The 24,943-nt window shown below is 45.9% G+C and overlaps 1 protein-coding gene across 1 annotated transcript in view; it reads left to right on the forward strand.

Annotated features, from left to right (window-relative positions):
- The window catches only part of CDYL2 (chromodomain Y like 2), a 74,255-nt gene that overhangs the window by 43,569 nt on the left and 5,743 nt on the right, over positions 1-24,943 (forward strand). The window contains exons 3-6 of the mRNA XM_044434111.1: positions 9,752-9,969; positions 13,194-13,366; positions 20,745-20,955; positions 23,285-23,428. Of these exons, the coding sequence (XP_044290046.1) occupies positions 9,752-9,969; positions 13,194-13,366; positions 20,745-20,955; positions 23,285-23,428 (746 nt within the window). The remainder of the gene's footprint in view (positions 1-9,751; positions 9,970-13,193; positions 13,367-20,744; positions 20,956-23,284; positions 23,429-24,943) is intronic.

Genomic DNA, 24,943 nt, shown 5'->3' on the forward strand with positions numbered 1-24,943 from the left:
GGGGTTTTTTATACCATTATTCAATCTAGACACTGTACTCAATGAATATATTCTGTCCTCATTAGACTGTTTAGAATTCCCCTCCTCTCAACATACACACACAAACCTCTTGATTTTATTTCGTGAAGCTTTTACTACTTTTGAAAACCTTGACATTTCACCAAGTCTGCTGAAGCTGTCCCCGTGCACGTGAACAGAATAATTTTAGCTGCATAAGGATGCATACTTAGCTCTGAATTTGGGAAGTGATAAAGAGAGTAATAAACGTACAGTATAAAAGACAGTAAAAGTGAGTGTGCCATGAAAGGATGTGAGGGGATTATGATAAGCCAAGAAAGGGCAAGACCTTGAGGGAGCGACTTGGTGGCGACTAGACAACATCTGAAGATGATAGTGCATAGATTGGCAGATCCAAACTATTAGCTATCCCAAGGCCTTTCAACCTTCCTTCTCCCCTGAAACACTGTTGTAGACAGGCAAAAATGCCCATCTGGCAAAAATGCAGGTGCAAGGACAGGGAGACAAAGACAGTCCCCACCGTTCCTCTGCTCCATTTGAGATGATGGTGAGTTTCCAATTTTGGAGTCTTATAGACATCAAGGCATAACCCGTAGGATCATGCCCTTAGTCTGGAGTGCATTGCCCTCACCTTCTGTAGCCAGCTATGGGAAAGCGGTTGATGTGGGTGTTGACCAATCCAGTAAAACTGAAATTGGAAGCTAATTTACGCTGCACACTAGCCGTCCTGCTGTTTTGTTATCAGGCAACAGATGCCAAGAGCTTCACTGGGTGTCTCCCAGCCCAAGTTAGCCAAACCCTTGATAATATAAAGAACATCTGCTGAGGTATCTTTTCCTCCAGCTCACAACGGTATTCTGTCATCTCCCATCGACATGTGCTGTCTTTCGTTATCACATGGCTGTCTGCTTCTTTTGTGATACTGTAATTGAGAGTGATTGTTTTGTCACGTTCCTTGACAGCATTTTTTAAAAAACACACACAAATCCATTAAATTGGCCATTTTTCTCTCTCTCACTCTCCATTGATCTAACTCTCTGCACAACTTGCTATCAAATGCCTGTTTTATTTAACAATAGCTTTTTCATTCTCGTACTTTCATAGGGGGCAGAAGCAATTTTACTCGCAGTGCTAGTTTCACTTCCAAGGAAGTCTATGTTTATTCATGTTGCCGTCAGAAATGCTGGTAATGCAGTTTAATGTGTTAACTTTGCAAGGGTGTGCTTTCTGGTGGAACAAATTGTTACAGTTTTTTCTGAGTATGTTGCAGATGGATTAGGAGCACAGGAAAACCTTTGAGCATGGAAACATTTTAAATATGAATTTGTGTTTTTAAAATGCTGCTTTGAGGTGGAAAACATTATGGAGCTGGTTTCCTTGGGAGAAGAGAAGCCTTCTTCGGACAATCAGTAAAAGGACCACAGGCGCGTCTGGCATGGTGCTAGCATCTCACAGGTCATGCCTCCACCATGAGGCTGAAACCGCTTTTTGTTTTCGAATGTCTGTAGAAGGGGGTCTGGGGTTCTGGTCTCTCAGAGAGACTCTGGCTCCCCACAGATGTTTTGATAACATTCTAGTCTTGGAAAGAGTTAGATTGCAAGGTAGCGGGTTTTTTACAGTACTGGTTTATTTAAAATCTGGTAACAGCACTGAGCAAGCTGGCACTCAGGAGCAATTTGCGATGAGCCCCCGCAACGCTGCCGTGTGCCCTTGGAGCGTTCTGCGGCTGGTTCTTGCAACCGGTATGAAGACCTGAATTTGCTCTTCTTTCCTGGGCAACATTTGGAATCCCCTCCCGCCTGCAATATATCAGTTCCCTTCAGACACACGCACAGGCAGAAAATTGGCCACAGCTTGAACTTGGCTGGTAGATCTGACCAGCATCCCCAGCTGATGTGAGCCATGTTTGCATACTCTCGTTCTTGTGATTCTGCCACATGTGAGGTGGGATAGTGGGACTCCATCACACTTCTCATGCACGCTGCTACCTGCAGCACCTTGAACAAGGAAGGCCTGAAGTGGAGAACCTGGTCAGGGTACAGTACGCAACTTCCACACAAGCATTAGCACCCTGCCTAAAGCCCACGTCCTACCACACAAGAATCCCGTATGACTGACCAGGCTCCCATTTCTGGCCTTCTCTGTACAACGTGGCTAGCGGTTAAGAGTGCAGGACTGAGACTCAGGAGGTCTGGTTTCTGGTCCCCGCTCAGCCATGGAGCCCCCTGGGTGGCTTTGAGCCAGTCCCAGACTCTCAGCCCCACCTGCCTCACTGGGTGGTTGTTGTGGGGAGAAGATGGAGAGCAGCAGGAGGAGAACAATCTAAGCCACGCTGAGTTCTTTGAAAAGGTGTGAGTGTCACTTCTAGCACTTCTGCCTGACTTGTCCCCAGGGCCATTGCTGCCAGTTGCTCTGCATGGCTTGGGACGCGTTCCTTGTTTGACCACGACTCAGTGCTGATGCTGAGCCTTCTTCCATCTGGCACTGTTCTGCCATCTTCCCATCAAGGCCAGCTTTCGCTTACACATGGGCCACCACTCTCCCTTGGCGTGTTGTGTGTGTCTACGCAAATACACAGCACCCACCCATAGCTGGGGAAATATTAATTGAAGCCAGGTTGCAAGTGGATAGTGCTAACAGCTGTGCATTACCATTTTGTAACCCCTGGGAAACCCTTTCCAGCTGCCTCCCTCACCGTAATTGCTGTGCTCTGTCCAGACTCTCATGTTCCCACATGCGCTGCATCAGGAGTGCGCAAACCGATGGGGTCCTTAAAGGTAAGAGGAACTGCTTCTTTGAGCAAGCGCTTCGAGACTGACTCACTCTAATTCAGCGGCTTCCAACTGTGTTTCAAACTGAGGAAAGGTGGTGCGGGTCTAGCAGGAGGCATGAAGCATCAGGACAGGAGCTCTGTTGTCCAGCATTCTGTCCACACAGTGGCCGACCAGCTGCTTAGCTCACAAGTGCAACAACAACCTGCCGCCCATGCTCCCCAGCAACTGGCCTACAAAGGCATACAGGAAATCTATGTCGTCGTCATGACCTGTAGCCATGGAGAGGGCTCTCCTCCGTGCATCTGCCCAATCCGCTTTCAGCGTCATCCAGACAGGTGGCCCTCGCTACCTCTTGTGGGGCCAAATGCTGTAGTTTTGCTGTGTGCAGAAGCACCTCCTCCTGCCTGCCCTGAATGTTTGCCACTCACCTTGATGGGACTAATGTTACAAGGGAGGGAGAAACAAGCCTTCCTATGCACTTCCTCCACACCATGCAAACTTGTGTACCCCTGCAGCATCTCTTCCTGCCTTTTCTCCAATCCAGGCAGTCCCTCTGCCATCACCTTGCCATGCAAGGGAGCGGCTCCTTGGTTACTTTAGCTTCTCTTTCCCAACACTGCAGTATCCCTTTAACCAGACCCGTACCCAGCATTCCAAGAGTGGCCACACCATAGATTTGCGTAAGGGCTGCATGACTTATTTTCGTTCCCTAATTTACCTTTTTCACAGCAGTCACACACTGCATTCACCGAACTGCCGCCAAAAGCCCAAAATTATTTCCTTGGTCAGCCACTATCCCAGAGGCCATTTCAGAGGAACTCTTGGACTGCACTTCAGGGGCCAGCAGGGACCAAGGCAAAATCATTGTGTTTTAGCGGAGAGCTTTCTGCCAGCAGCTTACCCTTGGCGGAAGTAGAATGGGGAAATGTTATCTCTCAGCACTAGTGTAAGACTCACCACCTCTCCCAGGGTGTGGCAGATTATGGGGAGTTTAATATCAGTTGTTTTATGTGCCCTGTTTTATCGGCTTGCTGTTTTTAGCTCTGTTGAATGGTTAAAATGCATGCATGTTATTTGTTTATTGTATTTAGAAAGGCTTATCCCTGCACAGAAATACAGGAAGATGAGCCTGGTAGCCCCATTGAGAATTTCTGGGTGAAAATGCATGTGTCAAGGATACATGGCACTTGATAGTTGGAGTCTCCTACCAATTACCCAGTCAAGGAGACGATAAAGATACCACATTTGTTAAGAAAGTTGCCAGTATTTCCCTGGGCCTCTGGGAATATCTGGTGACAGTAATGACAAGCAACCATGTAAGTTTCCCACAAAGCTCTTGATATTAACTGCTTTGCTGCATTGTGGGAAATTTAAGTGGCTGCTTTCAGTGGGGCCACTATTTTGATTTCCCACAATGCCTTAGTATGAAGATAAAACTGTAGAATCAGACCAAGAGAAATTGTGAGGAATTTATATGGCTGGTTGTTTGCAGGTGGAATTTTGTATAACGTTATCAAGTATTTGGTGGTTCTACCGTAGACAACCGCCCATCTACCAGATACAGTAAATTTCCGAACCATATGAGGGCGATCTTTTTTTTTTCCTTTGGCTTTTTGTTGTTGTGATGTGCTATAGATTTATCTCTGACTTTTGGTGACCCCGTGAGGGAAAGCCCTCCAGAATGTCCTGCCCGTGGCATCTCTTTCTTAGCTGTTCTGAATTCAAGGCTGCAGATTCCTTTATGGAGTCTGTCCATCTCCTATTTGGTCCTCCTTTCCTTCTTCTGCCTCAACTTTCCCTAGCATAATTGTCTTCTCTGGTAATTCTTGCCTTTTCCTGATGTGTACAAAGTGTGACAGTCCCAGTTTTGTCATTTTTACTTCTAGAGAAAGCTCTGGCTTGATTTGTTCTAGGACCTGCTTGTTTGACTTTCTGCTAGTTCAGGGTGTTCCAGCACCATATTTCAAACCCTTTTTTCCCCTGCCAGCTTTCTTCACTGTCCAGCTTTCACACCCATACATAGTATAAATGATCTTGGCCCTCGTCTCCAGTGAAACATCCTCACAGTTGATTATCTGTTCTAGTTCCTTCATTGTTGCCCTTCCAAGTCTCCATCTTCAGATTTCTTGCCTGCAGTCTCCTTTTCAATTGATGACTGAGCCAAGGTAAACAGAATCTTTCACAATTTTGATTTCTTCATTGTTCAGCAATTACAGAATAAAGATCTGCAATTCTCTAGTCCAAATTTTTGTTTTCCTAATGTTCAGCTGCAGTCCAGTTGTTGCACTTTCTTCTGCCAGTAAGATGGTATCATCTGCATATCTTAAATTCTTGATGTGTCTTCTACCAATTTTCACTGATTCCTCCTACCCTAATCCAGCTTTCTTTATGATATGTTCTGTGTACAGATTGAATAGACAGAGAGATAAATACAACCTTGTCTGACACCTCTGACTATGGAAAACCATTCTTTCTCTCCACATTCTGTCCTAACAGCAGCTTCTTGCAGCTTACACATCCTGACAAAGAAGTGCTGAGGCACTCCCGTTTCTTTCAGGACCATCCATAGGTTAGAAACATAGAAACAGAGTGAGTCAGAAGGGGTCTTCTGGGCCATCTAGTCTGACCCCCGGCTCTAGCCGGCTCTGCTCATGGCTCTGCTCACGAGCTTCTCGCGGCCCACATGGTCAGAGGCTTTGCTATATTCTATAAATCACAGACTGATCGTGTTCTTAAATTCTTTGATGCACTCCACTAGCCAACATAGATTTGCAATACAGTGGTACCTTGGCATACGAACTTAATCCGTTCCACAGCTCTGGTTGCGACCCAAATTGGTCGTGACCCAAGTCAAATTTCCCCATAAGGTTCAATGTAAATAAGGTTAACTATTCTGTAACCATTTTTTAATCACAAAAATTTGACACAAAGTGACAAAGAACAACAAAGTGACATAGAACAACAAAGATTGCGGCCATCTCCCCTCCAGCATGACTGCAGTCGCGCCCATCTCCCCTGCACGACCATGATCGCGGCCATAGATGGGCATGATCGCAACCACAACCATGCCCATAGACGCAATCTTAGAAACATATTAGAAATACATCAAAAGTATCTTGAAGCCACATGTATCTGTACAGCAACAACATGTCACTAGTAAGTTGGTATGATAAAGAATGCAAGGCCAAGGAAAATAGCCTAGTCAGACAAACAGGGAACTAATGTGGTCCTGTTGATTCAATGGTCATTCTGTAAAAACCTACTCAAAGGGGGTGATTTTTATATGCACGGGTAGAAAGACTGGGGCAGGCATTAACATGCAAAAATGAAGCTATATGCTGGAGAGTTGTGATGGTAGGGGAAGATAAGGCAGAATTATGAAGGAAGCTTCCATTTCACCGGAAGAATAGTTGCTTTATTCAGCAAGGTTTTTTGTCACCTCTCATAACTAGTCCACCCTTTCCAAATTCTCTAGTGAACAAATTATACCCACGTGGAAGCCAGTGCCTAGAGAGGACGTTATGAAGGAGATAAGAGCTCTCACTAAGGGGAAAGCACTGGGTGCAGGTAGCTCCTGAGCTATGCAAGAGAAACCCTGAGTGGTGGATCCCCGTCTTTTCTTGGCTTGTTTACGCATATCGACACAACACATACCTTGCCTTCAAGCTGGTCCTCTAGTATAGTGGTCCCAGTAAGAGAAGGTGATGAACTGGATCCTAATAATCACAGCCATTTGAGAGTAGCTTCTATGCACTATGCCCCATATCTTCTGTGTAAATTCAAAATATGGAAGGGGGCTAACCGCTTCATTGGTGAAGAAAAAGGCAGGCTTTGGCAAAGGGCAAACACTGCAGATCACTGTAGTCCTTCATCATCTAATTTGAAAAGCAATCCAAGGGCCCACCAAGAAAATGTATCAGCATTTTTAGGTTTAGCCTCAGCTTTTAACTCAGTTAAAAGATCATGCCTATGAGGGAAAAATCGCTAATACAAATATTGATAAAATATTGTTCAAAATTCACAAGTTCCACCTGACAGAAGGCATTACTCTCTTCCATGGGGTCAGACAAGGATGTATTCTGGCCACCTTTTTGTATAACTCTTTCATCTATAATGGCTCTTTTTGGCTCTTTTAGTTCTTTATCTTAGTAACAACTGCTAAAAGTTAAAATTGTGGTTTTTGGAAGGAGGTTCTGGAAATACAAATGGGCAATGGGTGCACAACTAAGTTGTGTAGCTCTTTCAAATATTTAGGGCTTTACTTCAATGAACAACTAAGTCGGAAAACCCATTTTTTGATGCTGTAAATTTGACACCATTGAGAAGTATTCAGAAGATTCTGAAATTCTTTTCAAAATGGGACAACTAATTGAATCTGTGGTCAAAATATTTGTAGGAAAACCAGTTATGCAAACGTTCTGTGTGCTTTGAGTCTGAGATTTGTATGTTTTTGTATACAAAACATACAAAAACTCAATAATTAGAAAAGTAAATAATAAAGTGCTCCCACCACCCCGGAGACAAATACTACCTCCATTTAATTCAAATATTATAACAATTAATAATATATAGTATACTTCAATTATATCCATATCCCCTCCAGAAATTCATATAATATTGATTAGGTTTGCAACCTTTACCTTCTATCAGTACTGCTCAGAATGGATTCTTAAAGAAACTCCTTGCGTTATCCACAGGGACACCTGAAAAACTGACGGCAGAATCAGGCCAACCCTCTATCAAATCAAGAGGAGACAAGAATATTGGTATCAGTTGCATGAAATTACAGAGCAGAGTGTCCCAGATAAATGCTGATAGGAGCAAATGAGATTGGGGGCGGGGTGGGTAGCTCAAAGCTGGCGGTATATAATATTGCATTTTTTAAAAAGCATGGGCCATGTAGCAGTAAGTGACTGGTAGCCTAAGCTTGGTAAACAGATTTTACTCCATGAAAAAGAAAATTTATGGAAAGGAAAATTACTAACACCCTTTCTGCCCCATGGCATGCTATCATGAAAAAAGATCATCAACTTGCAGTGTTTTCCTGCAAGATAGCAACTTGCCACTGTCAAGGAAAAAGTTAGAGGACTCAGGTATTGGCAGACGTCAGCTGCTTATTTGGAAGGATGTATTTCTGAAAGCACTCACTTAACTTTCTGTGAGATGGCCCGCATCTCCTATTCCTCCAACTATATGATTCTGACAGAACAAAATATATATCTTATTATGTGTGTCAGTGTACAGGGCAGTCAACAAACGATACCGTGGTGCACCTATTCTCAGACATGGGCGTCTTATCACGTTTGCAGCAGCAGCCGGGAAAATTCCAGTATGGGGAAGAAAGCGGGGGATAGACTGTTAAGGGGATCCACCAACTGGATGAGCCAAGGTCGTCTAAACATGAGTTTTTCTCTGTTTGGGGGCAGGTGGATTGTTTGGCTTTCTTAAGAAGTCCTAATGAAAGTTGCATTCAAGTTTTAACTGACAGCAGATGAGTACTGGAATTCCCAAATACTTATGCCTTTGATTTATAGATTTACTTTTGTACTGTTTGCAATATCCTTTGACTAAAAACAATAAATATTTTGATGAAAAATCAAATACTACTATTCTTCCATGTAATGCTGGTTGAAAGAAGGGAGGGGGAAAATAACTCTCATCAAGAACTTCATATGGGCAATTATAAACTGAGGAAAAAAGGAGTTTTCTGTATGATTAAGAATCACCATCCTTAATCCTTATTTCGCAAAGTATCTCCAGTAGGACTCCTTTAAAGTTGTTGCATCTAGTTAAAGTGCTTAGCTGGAAAACTGAGATAAAGCAATATAATTTGTAAAGTTTTTATAACAGTATTAGGTATTTAAAATAGCTTCTTAATAAGCACAATCATGGCAGTAGTTGCAATATGCAGTATGTGGTAAATAAACTGAGCCAGATTTGGGCACATTTGGAGCAGAACTAAAGAAATCAGTGGAACTGAATGACTGCTCCCATTGATTCCAAAAGGTCTACTCTGGATCTAACCCTTTGTGTATGAAATATAGTATCTATAGAGGCTATGATGTCTGGAGTATAATGTTTGTAGAGACTGGTAGGATTAGCTGTCCATTGTTAGGGTTAGGTTTCGATGCTTCCAAGGAGACCGAGGTGAAAGTATGCCTTGCTTGGGCATTCTTTGAATCGTAGGACTTTTTGCTATTGAAATATGCATAGAATTGTGTCAAAATTTATCCTTGCTAATGGTAGTTCACCAGAGCTTTAAGCAAATATGAAGCCAGGCTATGAAATGCATATCCATATCCATACCCCAGCTGTACAAAATTTGTGTCTGATGTGAATTTTACCAGGCTGTCCAGAGCCAAAATTGCTCATTTCTGTTCAGATTTAAGGACCAACAATGAATTCAGATCCAGAAAACCTTTGAAGGGCCACGGTTCCTCCCCCGCCCCACTGCTACACCATATAGGGGTTGCAGAATATAAATATAATAAATAAATAAATATTGCCGATCATGTATCTTTTAAACGTATGGCCCCCTTCATATACTCCTGAAATTTCTGAGCTTAAGTGAACACAGAAAGTCCTCAGTACAATGTGCTAATTCAAGTTAATTGGGGCGGAATTTATAATGCCACCCTTCCAGTGTTTACACACCATTTCAGGTGGATTCAAACAATCCAAAACAAGTATAAAATAATGTTCCATTCAAATAATATTAAGATGAAACAGAGGTACATGCATTAGATAAATTAAAAGCATTGGGCAGAACAAAGCAGAGGAGAGGCTGCCAAATGAGTCTCATGAGACCAAATAAATGAATTCCATAATTTGGACATGCGCACTGAGAAGGTTGTTTCTCTGCTCCGCATCAGTGCTCACTAGACGCACTTCTGCTTGCCTCTTTTGGGTTTTCTGCAGATAATGATGCGTGTTTTCTTTCGCTCTTTGCATTTTGAAAGGTTCTTCTCTAGCAAATGGGAGCCTGAATCTTCATAGCACTGTGAAAAAGAAGTTGGAAGGGGAAAAAGATTACGTCTTTGATAAGAGACTCAGGTACAGTGTGCGTCAAAACGAGAGCAACTGTCGGTTCAGAGACATTGTTGTACGGAAAGAAGATGGATTCACACACATCCTCCTGTCCAGTCAGACCTCAGATAACAATGCACTGACTCCAGAGGTATGCAGGTGAACATCAAAGCAAAGAGAAAACTTCCTGAAAGTGGGTTAAAATCAGTCTTGATTTGTATTTAAAATTTCTCTTTCTCCGCCAATAAAAGATCTCCCTTGACATTCCATTCCTAACTTTATCAGTATTGCCTACAATATTTTAAATTAGATTAGAATTATAGGCAGTATATTTGGAATCCATTCAAAAGTCGGGTTTTTTGAGACTTGAACAAGGGCCATGTTGCTGTTTCAGGTAATTATTGTATTCAGTGATTACTTTTTTCCTGAATTAACCCTGAATGGTAATATATTCAGACATGATACGTTTTGGAATAGTTGGTTTTTCCCATCATTCTCCAAGTTGAGATAATTCTGCAGAGACAACCGCCCAAGAGAACAATTAAGAGAAAAGTATGCCATCTGAGATAGCTTGTACCTTGGGCATGGGACAGCCTACACTGCAGCTGTGACCAGCTTGCCTGTGTTCATACGCAAAAGGTGTAGCCTGGAGGGAGCGGAAGGAGGTGCTTGGCAGTCAGGAAAGAGCCTGGTTGTCAGGGCTGGAACTGATTGTCCCCACCCCTCTTCAAGGTCAACCTCAGTCTGGCCACCAATAACGCCCCCCTTACCCAGTCCATCCTACATTCCCTAAAATGGGAAGCTTGATGTTGACTTCTGGAAGGCACAGGCTTTGGGTTGTCAGAACAATCGTTTATGACCCTTTCTCCTCAATTAATTAATTAATCGAGAGCCAGTGTGGTGTAGTGGTTAAGAGCGTGGGACTGGGACTCAGACGATCTGGGTTCTAGTCCCCGCTCGGCCATGGAACCAACTGGGTGACTATGGGCCAGTCACAGACTCTCAGCCCAATCTACCTCACAGGGTTGTTGTGGGGATAAGATAGAGGAGGAGATGTAAGCTGCCTTGAGCCCTTTGTAGGAAAAAGGCAGGATATAAATCAATCAATCAATCAATTAATTAACGATTCTTCAGAACCTGGTCATTGCATTTCAGCTGGTCTGCAGGTATGGGGGAAGAAAACGGGAAATTATTTGCCTGGTGTCTCTGTGTTATGCAACCAGATCTGCACTAGAACCTTGTTCCTCCTGCCCTATAGAGGCCAACAAGGAAGGAATAACCAGCTGGACCATCTCCTCCTTGTGAGAGGGAGTGGTCCATGAGACCATTCCTGAAAAATCTTTCTGCAAACCAGAAGACCTTATCCATTTAGAAGGTAGAAATGTTTAATTTCTGGGTAAAGTCCTTGACAACATGGTTGCCAACCAACTCTGCACACTCTTGGCCGAGACTGACTACATGGATCCATTTTAACTGGAGTTCATGCCAGGCTATGGCACAGAAATATCTTGGGTGGCCTTGTATGATGACCTATGCTAGGAGAGAGACAAGTGGAGTGTGACCCTGTTGACACTCCTGGATCTTTTAGTGCCTTTCAGTACTATTGACCTTGATATCCTTCTGGGGTGACTGTCTGAGTTGGGAGTGGGGAGAACTATTATAGTGGTTTCACCCCTACTTGGAAAGCCATCTCCAAAAGGTGGTGCTTGGAGAATATTGTTCAACCTCATGGATCCTCCAGCATGGAATTCCTCAGGGATTTGTTCTATCCTTATTCAAGAGCTGAGTGATGCCATCCAGAGTTTTGGAGTGCTTTGCCATGGAGTGTGCTGAGGACACACAGTTACATTCCTCTTTGTCATTTTGAGCAGGTGTGGCTGTGAATGTGCTAAACTGGTGCTTGGCTGCAGCAGTGGACTAGATGAGAGCTGACAAACCTGAAGCTCGATCCAGACAAGGCTGAGATGTTGTTAGTGGGTGGTTCCCCTCTCGAAGTAGGGTGCTCAACTGGTTCTGGTCAGGGAGGCACTCCCTTTGAAGGAGCTGGTTCAAAGCTTGGAGGTTCTCCTTGAACCATCTTTGGCACCTGTAGCTGTGATACACTTTCTGCCCGCTCCAGCTGGTGTCCCAGTTGTGCCCCTATCTAGACAAGAATAGCCTGGTTCCAATATCCTATTTCCTGGTCATCTCTAAATTAGATTACTGCGGTGCACTCTATGTGGGCTGCTCTTGAAGTCTGTTTAGAAGCTGCAGCTTTACAACCACCAGCTTAATAAATGGGACCCATACAAGTGGGACTTGATGGAGTGTCTCTTCCCAGACAGCAATCTATACGGTTCAACATCTGCAGCCAATTCCAAAGGAGCCTGGAGGGCAGCAGCAGTGGGAGCACTTTCTCTCTGGTGGCCCCATCCACGTAATGCTCTTCCCTCTGAGGCCCACCCGGTGCCAGCCTTGTCATGGTAGTATCAGGTTGAGATGGCCCTTTATGCTGAGGCTTTTACAAGATATATATGGGTATTCAACGACTTGAAGGAGTTACCCATCCCAAGTATTTTTATAGACTGCTCTTCATAGCATGTTGCTTTAGCTTTGTTTGTTTGTTTTAAAATGTCTGACTTTCTAAAAAGATGTTATGGTGTTTTATTATACTGCTTGCTTGAGCTATTATAAACAGCCCAGAGAGCTTTGGCTATTGGGAGGTATAGAAATGAAATAAATAGCAGTGGTACTAAAATAGACACATGAGACAACCACTTCCTACTAGGGACCCTGGTGGGAGGAAAGGTGAGCCCTGGGAAATAGGAATCTGTTTACTCACACGCATGTTTTAAAAAGGCATCACTCACAGAACCCTGCCTCATTCAAATTTGCAGGAACTGTTTCTTCCATCTCTTTCTTGCCAGAAAAATGGTCTTGAGGAAAGCTGGAGCAGCATAGTGACTTTTTACGGGTAGCTCTAGGAACTCAGTGGCTGGAAGCACTTTCACTCCAAGGCCAAGCCAAAAAACTTTTCTGGAAGAAAGACGGGGAGGTACTACTTCCTGTGACCTATTGTGAAGACTTGGCAAGCCCCAAAACAAGCTAATGTAGTCTTGATGTTTTCTGGTCCTTCTTTCTGAAGCCCGTAGCTGTTGGTTTTGAAGTTGGGGAACATTTGATCTAACAAGAACATTCTGAATATATTCCTCAAATAGTGTGCAGCTTTGAGAAAAACTTCAAGAATGCAGAGACCTAAGGATCATGAACACAGACATTATATCAGTCAAATGGGAGTTGCTGAAACCACAAGAGTTATCTTTGGGGTCATTTGTTTTCGACTGGCAATTGCCTGTACGTGTGTGGAAGAACAGTATTCTTTTGGATTCTCCACAGATCATGAAGGAGGTCCGGCGAGCGTTGTGCAATGCATCTGCTGATGACAGTAAACTCCTGCTCCTCAGCGCAGTGGGAAGCGTCTTCTGCAGCGGCCTAGATTACTCCTATTTAATTGGCAGGTTATCCAACGATAGAAGAAAGGAAAGCACTAGAATTGCTGAAGCTATAAGGTGACTCGGGCTTGCCTTAGCCACTCGGTTAGGACATGTGAGGGGAGGGCGAGTAAGATTTTCTTTTAACTTAAGATGCTTGTTGGTTTATTGTTTGCCTTTATTGCACCAAGCAGCAATGGCCTTGCATGGTTAAGGGTGCAACCCCCTGCACATCTGCTCATAAAGATGTCCTGCTACTCCCAGCATTTGTAGCCAACTTGGGACTGAACCATAAAAGTCCCTTTATTTACAAGTTATACTGCCCTGCACTTCTGGCTTTGCAAGTCAGAAAGGGGAATAAAAGTTCATCATGGAAACTTGGACTTGTGTGTGGAAGGAGCAGTCTGCATATAAGTTCACTGGCAAATAAATGCCCACAAATGATTAAGGGGTATAGTCTGCAATCCTACACGTACCCGTCTAGGAGTAAGTCAGTGTGTCTAAGGAGATGCCCATAGGCTTGCACTGTAAAGGATCTGGAATGGGCTCACCTAAAATGCTTTAAACTCCCTTCTGTCTGCTCAGTGGGACTAGATCTCCACCAAACAAAGCAAAAATTAGACAACCTCCTCCCTGGCAAGAGTTCACCATTCGCATGCAAAAGGTCCCAGCTTCAATCCTCTAGCTACAGCTAGAACTGGCGAAAGCGTCTCCCTGAAATCCTGGAGTGCCGTTGCCAGGCCCTGCTGTCAGTTCTGAACCAGATGGATCGGTGGACACAGACAGCATGGGAACCCACATGTGTGGGGGTTAAGCTTTGGTTGTTGCGTCATGGGCTGTTGCTGAAATGTGGGTTGGGAACCATACACAACGCATGAAGAGAACCCATAGTTTCTTGTTGGGTTGTAAACTATGGTTATTCTTCGTGGTTTCTGTGTATCACACATATGGGCTCTTCGCACATGCGTGGAGCGGTTTTTCAGGAAGATTCTAAAGCTGATTAATTAGTATTTGGCAAGAGTCCAGTTCCCAATGCAGCCAGCATGAAGGCGTGACTCCGGCCAAGGCCTCAGTTCTTCTTCAACCGCCATCATGAGCGCGTTGGGAAGTTCTTCTCCAACTTACCTCATGAGCTATACGTAAAGGCTATATGTGAGCTATACGCTTGTCAGGTTTTTCTCTCTTATCTTCTCTCTATTGCTCAAAGCCCAAAAAAAGAAAGAAAAGGTTATTCATATCCTACAGTGGTTACCGCTGAAGGTTTCATCATGCCTTGCTGGCCAGGCAATGGCACTGAAGGCTGCTTTCCACGACAGTACCACGTGCGGGAACAAGCTCCCACCAAACAACGGCCACTCCCTTTGTTTGTTTTGCCTGGGAGAGTCTCACGTCATCGAGTCTTGTTATCACGGCCAAGCTTTTACAAAGCAGGCAAGGAAACACCGGGCTGACCATTGAAAAGGGGAACTTTGGAGCCACACCTTAGACACCGAAGACCCTCAGCTGTCCACTTCTCCAGCTTTGGCTCAAAACTCAGATGACTCGCCACCTCCCCCACTGGCAAAAATGCCCAAGGTGGCAAAACAAAAGAAGGCAGAAAAGAAAGCATCGCCTCCAAAGTCGCTTACCCTTTATTAAAGAGAAGGGAAGCACAAAAAGCGCCCATTTGTGCTCTGAGTTGTCAGTACCTAGCAGCCTACCGTTCTTCCCTTTGGGCTAGACAGTGGTCCCTTGCCACCAGTACTACAACTCCCATGTACTGGAGATGCGGCGGCACCCCAAAGCCAGGAGAACCCAGGACAATCCCTACAACCGTTTCAACCCCCAAGGAGCACTTTGGTGTCCGAAGGAGAGATTTGGGAGTCACCAGTTCCGCCTCCTCGATCAGCTCACCCTCCGGTACAGAGCCGAGCCTCGGTACCAAGTGTATTTCTCCAGCCAAATGACCGAGGACTCGGTCTCGATGGCATCTTTTCTGGACCGGCAATCCGATGTCCCACCAGGTCTTGTGAGAACTTTTTTGGCTCTATCTCAACCACCTGAGGACACTGGATTCTTTGCATCCCAGGTTCTCCAAATGGCTCATAGTCTAGGACTTAATCCTAGGCAAGAACCCTCGAGAACCAAAGACCCAGTCTTCGAGGCTGCTTATGTGGAGTCCGCCAGACCTGTTACCGTTCCGCTGCTCCCAACTGTGCTGGATGTGATCCAACACGAATGGAGATCCCCAGCATCCGTGGCCCACTGACGCACCACCTCGAAAATATGTATCGCGTCCAAGAAAAAGACACTGAATTCCTGTTTCAACACCTCCGGACAAACTTTGTCATTGTAGAGCCTGCCCAGTCACGCTCCAGAAGGGAGCATTGCAGTCCATCTGACAAGAAAGGCAGGCGCCTGGATGCTATTGGCTGCCACTTCTACTCCTCGTCAGCCCTGTCCAGAAAAATGGCCAACTATCAAGCTACCATGGCCAGATATCACCTCATGCTTTGGGATAGAATGGCGTCCCTATGTTCCTTGCTACCTAAAGACGCCCAAGACCTGGCGAACGAGATTAAAAATGAGGCTACTCACCGAGCCATACAAGACACCAGGCTGAGGGTGGCGCTCGCAATATGGCAGGAGCAATAGGTCTCCGCCGCTTCACATGGCTTCGATCCTCCGGCCTGTCGGGGGGGCCAGAGCACGACTAGAAGACATGCCATTCCATGGTGCTGGCTTGTTCCACAAGACCACTGATGACCGAATGCACTCGGTCCAGAGGCCAGAAACACTGCACGCCACTTGGGGCTCAGTCAACCAATGCCCAAAGGCAACATGCCTCATATAAGTGGCATAGATCTTCCTCCCAGCCTAGGTCCCTTGCCACCACTACTACTAGGGAGTGTATGGCCACTCAGCCTAGATCCCCTCTCATGGGCTCGATCTTCCTGAAGGCTCCCGGAAGGCATATGTGGCTCTTTCAGACGTCTTGCATTGACTCTCCTATGTTTAACCACCTTCTCCAGCCCTTTCTCCACACTTGGGCTGCCATCCCCTCAGACTCATGGCTGCTTTCCATCATTGCCCTGTATCAAGTTCCATACACTCCCTTGTTTTACAGTACAGAAACGAACAGCTCCATCACCACCTCTGCTACAGGAAATTTCCTCCCTGTTTCATAAAGGAGCCATTGAACCTGCACCATCAAAAAATCCTGGATTCTGTTCTAGGTACTGCATGGTTCCAAAGAAGGACGGAGGCCTTCGTCCTATCATGGACCTCTGTTCAGGCCATTCCTCCCCTACTCTCTGAAGGTGCATGGTTCATATCCATTGATTTAAAGGATGCCTATTTTCATATTACGATTGAGGAATCCTATAGACGTTTCCTCCGATTCCAGATAGATGATAAACATTTCCAATTTACCATTCTTCCCTTTGGGCTAGCAGCAGCACCCAGGGTATTTACCAAATGCATGTCGGTGGTCTGCTCCGCCTCCATGGTGTTTATGTATATCCTTACCTCGATGTCTGGCTTATTGTAGCTCACTCACATGAAGCTTCCATCAAGGCGACTCAGCTAATTTGTTCCCTCCTTTCCAGTTTGGGACTTTAATACAACTAAATCTCACCTTTCTCCTTCTCAGTCAATCGACTTCATTGGAGCCAGACTCGAGTCCATACTGGCAAAAGCATTCCTCTCTCAGGACAGACTCCGTACCATGTCCAGAGAGGTCAGATCCCTGATCAACACCTCCTTGCCAACTGCCAAATTGATCCAGCACATTCTAGGACTCTTGTTGGCCGCAATCGAAGTTGTTCCTCTGGCACATCTCTTCATGAGGCCTCTCCAGCTCTGGTTCCTGGTGTCCTTCAATCCAGTGATACAGCCACGTCATAGCAGACTCTGTCTTCCTCCACAGATCCGGAAATGACTACATTGGTGGACAAAAACAGCCAGTACGGCTATTGGAGTCCCCTTCTCCCCTCGGGACCCGCAAGTGCCTATTGTGACAGACGCCTCCCTCCTTGGTTGGGGTGCCCATTGTGGACAGGCCACCATCCAGTCCAGGTGGAGTCCCTGAGAAAGCTGCCACCATATCAACTTCCTCAAGCTCCTGGCAATCAAGAAGGCTTCGGTCACCTTCCAGAATTGTATCCAAGATCGCCACATCAGAGTTCTTACAGACAATAGTACTGTTGTGGCATACATAAACAAGCAGGGCAGAACCAGGTCAAGCAGTGTGGCACATCTTGCCATGACCATTTGGCACTGCTGCATAACCAAGAGAGCCCCACTAACTGCCCTGCATGTGGCCGGCACGACCAATGTTCTAGCAGACTTCTTGAGCAGGGTTTTCACCACATGCCACAAGTGGGAACTCCATCCTGCAGTCCTGCAAACCCTCTGGGACTGTGGGGGCATGCCCCAGGTAGACTTGTTCACTACCGAACACAGCAAGGTCCGTGCCCAGCTCTGCTCAAGGTCCCGTCTCGGCAAACACTCTCTAGGAGATGCCTTTCTCCTATCTTGGAATGGGAAACTGTTTTATCTATTTCTCCCCTTTCTGCTAACTCCAAGGGTCTTAGCAAAGATTCCTTGAGATTGTACAAACGCAATGCTTATCGTTCCTTGGTGGGCCAGGTTCCCTCTCCTGATCGACCTGTCCAAACAAATGTTCTGCCATCTACCCAACAGGAATGACCTTCTCTCCCAAGATCATGGCAGAACTCTCTATCCCAACCTATTGACGCTTCGTCTCATAGCATGGAGGATTTGTCAGACCTAGTTCCTCCTGACCTCAAGTTTGTGCTGGACACATCACTTAAACTGCCCACTCACAAGTCATACATGCAAAATGGCCAACTTTTGAGGCCTTTGCAGAGCAGCATAATTATTCTCCAGCTGCAGCCTCTCCAGTTCAAATTCTTTCATTTTTAAACTCCCTATACAAAAGAGGTCTCTGCTATTCATTGATTAAGGTCTACATGGCTGCCATCTCGGCTTTTCACGACCCAATCCAAGGACGTACAGCTTTCTCTCATCCCCTGATCTGCAAGTTTCTCAAGGGGATTCTGAATTTAACTCCTCCTCCATCATGGAGCCTGTCTGTCGTCCTTCACACACTTCCCAAGTCTCCATTTGAGCCTATGCATTCATGCGATCGCCACCTCCTGTCATGAAAAACAGCTTTGCTTGTGGCCATTACTTAAGCAGCTGAACTGGCAGCCCTCCAGACTGGCGCTCCATATGCAGTCTTTCATGAAGGCAAGGTCATCCTCCAGCCTGATCCTACCTTCCTGCCTAGTAGTGAAGTAGTGTCGTACTTTCACATGAACGAGCCAGTAATCCTGCCCTCGTTCTTCCAGAATCTGCCTACTCCTATAGAGACTGTGTTACATTCCCTCAATGTCAGGAGTCTTGCCTTTTATAAATCAAGACCCAGCCTCTCAGACAAACTCAAAGGCTGTTCATCCTTTACGGTGAGCCATGCAGAGGACACCCGATCTCCTCAGAGGCTCTCTAGGTGGATTGTCCATACCATTTGTCTGGCCTATGACCTTTCTGGCCTTCAGCTTTCTGGGCCTGTCAAAGCTTACTCAGCTAGAGCTGTGTCCACCTCCACCGCACACGACGCTGGAGTGCCCCTGACTGACCTCTGTAAGGCAGCCACATGGTCGAATCCATCAACCTTCGTTCAACACAACCACCTTGGTGTCAGATCAAGAGAGGACTGCGTCTTCAGCAGATCTGTCCTCTCCTCTTTGGTGCACTGAGCAACACCACCCTTCTCCTTGAGGAAAGCTCGCCAGGCGCCCATGCATGTGATGCACAGAGACCATGAAGAACAGACACAGGTTTCCTTACCTGTAGCTGTTGTTCTTCGAGTGGTCATCTGTGCATTCACACATACCCACCCGCCATCCCCTCTGGTGTCTCTCTTTGGACACATGGGTTGTTCTGCATCGGTGACACAGTGACGATGGTGGTCTCAGCTTAAACTTTGGTCTCGGCCAGAGCCCCGCCCTCATGCTGCCTGCGTTGGGGGCCAGCCTCCTGCCGAATACTAATTAATCAGCATTAGAATCTCCCCCGAAAAACCACTCCACGCATGTGCAAAGAGCCCATATGTGTGAATGCACAGATGACCACTGGAAGAACGACAGTTACAGGTAAGGAAACCTGTCTCTATTCCCTGTGCTTTGTCATCTCATCTGGCTTCAGACAAGACATCCTGTGTTGAACCACTGCTCAACCACAGCTCAGCTCCGCAGCATCTGTCCCTCCAGGGCTCACAGACTTCTCGTGTGCCTGGCACCACGAGACACCTCCTGGCACCAAGAGGGCATCTGTGAATGTGCAGGCAAGGAAGGTTGTGCGTCCGACAGCCTTCTTCCATGTCATGTGCAGCAGTGCAAGCAAAGGCTGCTGCACCCAGGGTGGAGGAGGGTCCATTCCTGGTGATAGCTGGCAAGTGCTGGAGTCCCTGGTCAGGAACTCAGACCCACAGCCGTGTCGAAGCAGACGGGGGTCTGGGGAGCCAAGCCCAGGGAATCCAATAGATGCTCACCCCCAAAAGAAGCTTCCTCACCCACCCCAGTCCTTGAGTGGGGCTTATGTTGTCTGAACTCAGTATAGCACAGCTTCTGCTCTACCTTGAGGTTCTGTTTGCCGAAAGTTCCCACAACTCCAGTTGGGGATGATTTGGGAAGTTGTGAAGGTTTTGGAAAGGCCCAGGAGCTGGTAATGTGGGAAACCCATCTCCCATTTTCATCATTTAGAAGTTGTTTTTAAAATATTGGTTTGGTGTGTGATGTTCAAGGCAAAGAATGAATGCAGTGAATAAATGTGGATTATGCTTTTTTAAAAGCAGAAACACCCTGCAGGAAGGAAACAGTGTGTGAACAGCTTTAAGTTCCCATTAAAACTGAACCACCAAGAAGTCAGGTGCACGTGTTCCTTATGCTCAGTTAAATAGTTATCCAAAAAAATAATACCTAATCCTGGACCCTGAACCCAAGCTGTGCTGGAGACACCATAGTTGGGAACTGAGCTTCCGTGTTACTCTGTACTAGGGACAAGCTGACACAAGTGGCTCTCAGCAGCTGGCTTGCCCCCTGTTGCAATCAGTCCTGGGGGAGTGGGACTCTGGGGTCACCCAGTAAGGCAAAAGTCTTCCATTAAGAGAGAGCATGTGCTGAGAGGGCTGGACTGGGGACCTGGGAGATCCAGGTTCTAATCAGCCAACAAACCAGTGACTTCAGGCCATTTGCTCTCCCACAGCGCAACCTACCTCACAGGGTTCTTGCTGTGAGGATAAAGTGGAGCTCTGGAAGCTGCCATGAGCTCCTCACAAGAGAAAAATGGTGGGATAGAAACACAGTGCAATGATATCATCATCATCTTCCAGTAAGGTGCTGACATTATAGAATGTGATTTATAAGAGTCCTTCTGCTTCTTTTCCTTCTAGGGATTTTGTAAAAGCATTCATTCAGTTTAAGAAGCCCATTGTGGTTGCAATCAATGGGCCTGCTCTGGGCTTGGGGGCCTCGATCTTGCCCCTCTGTGATATTGTGTGGGCAAGTGAAAAGGCCTGGTTCCAGACGCCTTATGCAACAATTCGGCTCACGCCCGCTGGCTGTTCATCATACACATTCCCACAGATATTGGGTGTTGCTCTGGTAAGAGTGCCTCTTGTATGGTTTTTCTTTGGGGTGGCTTGGATCTTGGGGTGCGCAAAAGCGTCTTGGATGCAAAGGTGCTCTTCTGCTTTCCAACTGAGCGGAAGAGCGTGGCACAAGAGAAGCGAACCAAAATCCAAACATTGTCTTCTGTTTGCACATCCCTTGTTCTTTTTCACTTTTATTTTGTTTTGTTTTTTGGCAAGAGCATGTGTTATTTTTTTCCTCTGGGTTCAATACATTTCTGGTATAAATCCCTTGCATATGCACAAATTGATCCCCTATGGCTGAGGTACGTGCCACCCAATATTGATTAAAATATGGTTAACCCAACCTACATCAATTGATCTCAGGATGGGACACAGCCATAAAAAACCAGTTTAAAATTACAGTAATAAAAACCAGCATTAATAACCCAAGAAAGTCAATCAAAGACTCAAAGTTTGAGTCGATAGGAAGGTTTTAACTTGGCAGAAAAATGATGCCAGTGCCAGGCTTCCAAGGAGGTGGGTTGCAAGACCAGGTGCCACAGCTAAGAAGGCTCTCTTTCTCATCTTATATTGGACAGCAGCCAAAGGGATGAAGAAAGAGAAAGCCTTTTGACAGTCACTCCAAAAGGTGAACAGTATTCAGGGGGAACCTTCAAATATTGAGGTCCCAAGCTGTTTAGGAGTTTAAACATCATGTAACACCCTGAACTCGGACCAGAAACATATTGGCTGCTAGTTCCTTTAAGAGAGGTGTGATATGAGTGTTTCCCCAACTCTGTTGGAAAGCACTGAAACAGCTGCTAGCATAGAATAGTCAAGTGGGAAGGATCCAAAAAAGTTCCAGTCCCCTGCTCAGTGCATCCCTGGCAGATGGCTTTCCAACTACATCTGGAATGCCTCCAGCATGGAGGAGCCACTTCCACCCTAGGGAAGAGGTTCCACTGTCGTACCGCTCTAACAGTAAGCAAGATCTTCCTGATGCCCAGCCAGAATCTGGCTTCTTGCAACTTGAGCCCATTACTCTGCATCCTACACTCTGGGATGATAGAGAAGAACGCCTGCCCCTCTTCTGTGTGGCAGCCTTTCAAGAGTTGACAAGTGCTATCATATCAGTCTTCTCTTCCCCAAGCTAAACATGCCCAGTTCTTTCAATCTGTCTGCATAGGGCTTTGTTTCCAGTCCCTGGATCATTCTAGTTGCCCTCTGAATCCTTTCCAGTTTGTCTGCATCTTTCTTGAATTGTGGCACCCAGAACTGGTCAGAGTACTCCAGATGAAGCCCAGCCAGTGCTGAGTAAAGGGGAACTGGTATTTCATGTGATTTGGAAGTTATACTTCTATTAACGCAGCCTCAGACAACATTTGCCCTTTTTGCAGCCACATCACACTGTTTGCTCATGTTCAGCTTGTGATTTACAATAATTCCAAGATACTTCTCACTTGAAGTATCGTTGAGCCAAGTGTCCCCCATCAATAGTGATGCATTTAGTTCCCCTTTCCTAGGCATGGCCAGTTTTAATCCCCAGACCTGTGTTCGAGGCAAGACCTGATGACTGAAGCATATGTAATTCCCCACTGGAAATTATGGAATGCTTTGCACTGCGTCTCAAGATTTAAAATGGCTTAGTGCATGCATTCCAGTCAGTGAGGAATTGTACTGCCCTAGGCAGGGGCACATGTGAACAGACGGTCCACAAGAGCATCCACTAAAAAGCTTCACGGGCTCCTCTGTTGCTCTGTTTTAAGTAAGACTTGTTTTTCTTCGCTTGTGTGCTTGCTTTTAAGCATTTGAAAGCAGCATTCTGTGCATATCTACTCAGAAGCAAGGGGAGCTTACATTCCAGGGCAGGTGTGCCTAGGATTGCAGCCGGAAACGTTCCTGAGCTGAACGTTTATCTTCTGTGCAGAACAGTTGTGCATTCTGAAGCATGTGGTGCTTATGCTGCTTTTAGAATTTGGATTTTAGCAATGTAATTTTTCACATCTTCGGGGAGAGGAGCTGTCTGGAAGGTGCTCATCGGGACAGTAAGACGGGATGTTAAATCTTGTACACCCAGTCTGTATGTGCCGATCCAGGAGAGCAAGACGCTCAGCATTTAGTGCCTACAGATTGGACCAAGCAGGTGGGCCCCCACATGACCTGGCCATGGCCCGCCCACAGTGGTGAGAGCGTCATACTCTATTTCTGCTGGAAATAGAAAAACTTGGTCAGCATTTCTGAACATGCACATCAGCCCGCAAATTAGCATATGGATGTTTCTGCAGAACCGTGGCACCTTGGACCATGCTGGTCACGCGGCATACCTGGCCACGCCACTCAAATAGGTTTGGTTGTTGCAGGCAAATGAGATGCTGTTTTGCGGAAGGAAGCTGACTGCACAGGAAGCCTGCAGCCGAGGACTCGTCTCCCAAGTCTTTTGGCCGACAACGTTTGGGCAAGAAGTAATGCTGAGAGTAAAGGAAATGGCATCCTGCAGTGCAGTGGTAAGAGATGCAGGGTGTTCGATAAACGGTGGCTTCAGATGCTCCCCAATTTAAAGATCACCAGCATTTGCAAGAAACTATCTTACGCAAGGCACTGCTTCTGCTAATTATTCTCAGCTCCAGGGGATGAGTGCGTGCCATGTTACCTGGTAGACGCATGCTCACTGCTGGGTCCAAACAAAGGTCAATTTAGGGCACGATCCTGTTCATAAATAAGCAGCGAAAGGTCCCATGGCTGGCTGACTGAGGAATGCTGGGATTTGTAGGTCTTATTTCTCCCCATACACACCTAAGTTTGCACCCTGAATCCATCGTCTGGTTTCCAACTCTAGTCAGTCATAGCCGAAAGAATATGGCTGGCTTAAACTTTCCTTTATGTGAACAACAAATGCTGCTTATCATAGTGTGATTTTATACACCTGCAAAATATTCCCAAGGATGAAGGGCACTTTTTTGTAAAATTAAATTGTGTGAGTCAGTCCAATTTAGTGAGGCTCTTATTCTGGGTGTTAATTGGGAGAAATGAACAGAAGATGAGGATTCTTGAAGGCCAAGCTAACCACCTGTGAGTCCTGTGCACCAGCTGCTTCCGCTGTTCAAGCACCTTCCCTGAGATGCAGACTAAGGCCAGGGTGAGTGGGCCTTAAGGGTGGTCCCAAGGCCCACGCAGGTGTTCCCCCAAAAAGAGAAGTCCCCGGGGCAGCTGATCATGTAAACAAGATGAACATGCAATGACTCTCAAAAGCCACCTGGCCCAGTGCCCCACACACCTTGGAAAACAGTGGCCCTGCTGCAGGTGCCCGGGGCCGCCCCACGCTGGGCACCTGCTTGTGGATGCCCACGCAAGTGCAACCGTCCCTGCACCTCTCATATGTGCAGGGCCGGGCCCGACCCTGCATTTTCATTTTCCCTTGTTAACTACCAAGTCCTCGTTCCTATTTGGCCAAGATCTGATGCTGCAATGTAGCCGCGTGGGCCACAGAACCCTGAAAAGGAGAGCGAGAGATTAGGGGGACATTAACAAGTGAAGTGAAGATTTCTTCCTTCTCCCCCAGTTTTCTTTGGTAAATTAGTTTCTGCTTCAGTAATAATCCAAAGTGACTTTCAATGGTTAAAAGAACTTTGCAAAATAAAATAATTTATACAAGACATTTCAAATTATAAAACCAATAAGAATGTTAAACGGGAAACTGTTTTCCAAGTTCCTGGGTTTGAATGGGATTTTTTCCCATTTTTTCCCCTTTTTTTCAAGGAAACTGGGAAATTCCCTCAGTCAATCTGTTGTCCCCAAGTCGTTCATGGACTTGGAAGTAATCTCAAGTGCCTTGGGAAGAGAAATGCTTTAGATAATTAGAGAGAGAGAGAGAGAGCGCTACTCATGGGCAAAAGCAAAATATAAGCATGGATTTCATGGCTTCTGGCTTCTTAGCATTTATGTTAACATAACATTCAAAACATAAATTGTTTCTTTTATGAAAGCAATCTTCATCACTAGGAGTAGATTGTATGAGCGGA

Source organism: Varanus komodoensis, unplaced genomic scaffold (genome assembly GCF_004798865.1).
Source record: "Varanus komodoensis strain SLA01 unplaced genomic scaffold, ASM479886v1 scaffold27, whole genome shotgun sequence".
Lineage (NCBI taxonomy): Eukaryota > Metazoa > Chordata > Lepidosauria > Squamata > Varanidae > Varanus > Varanus komodoensis.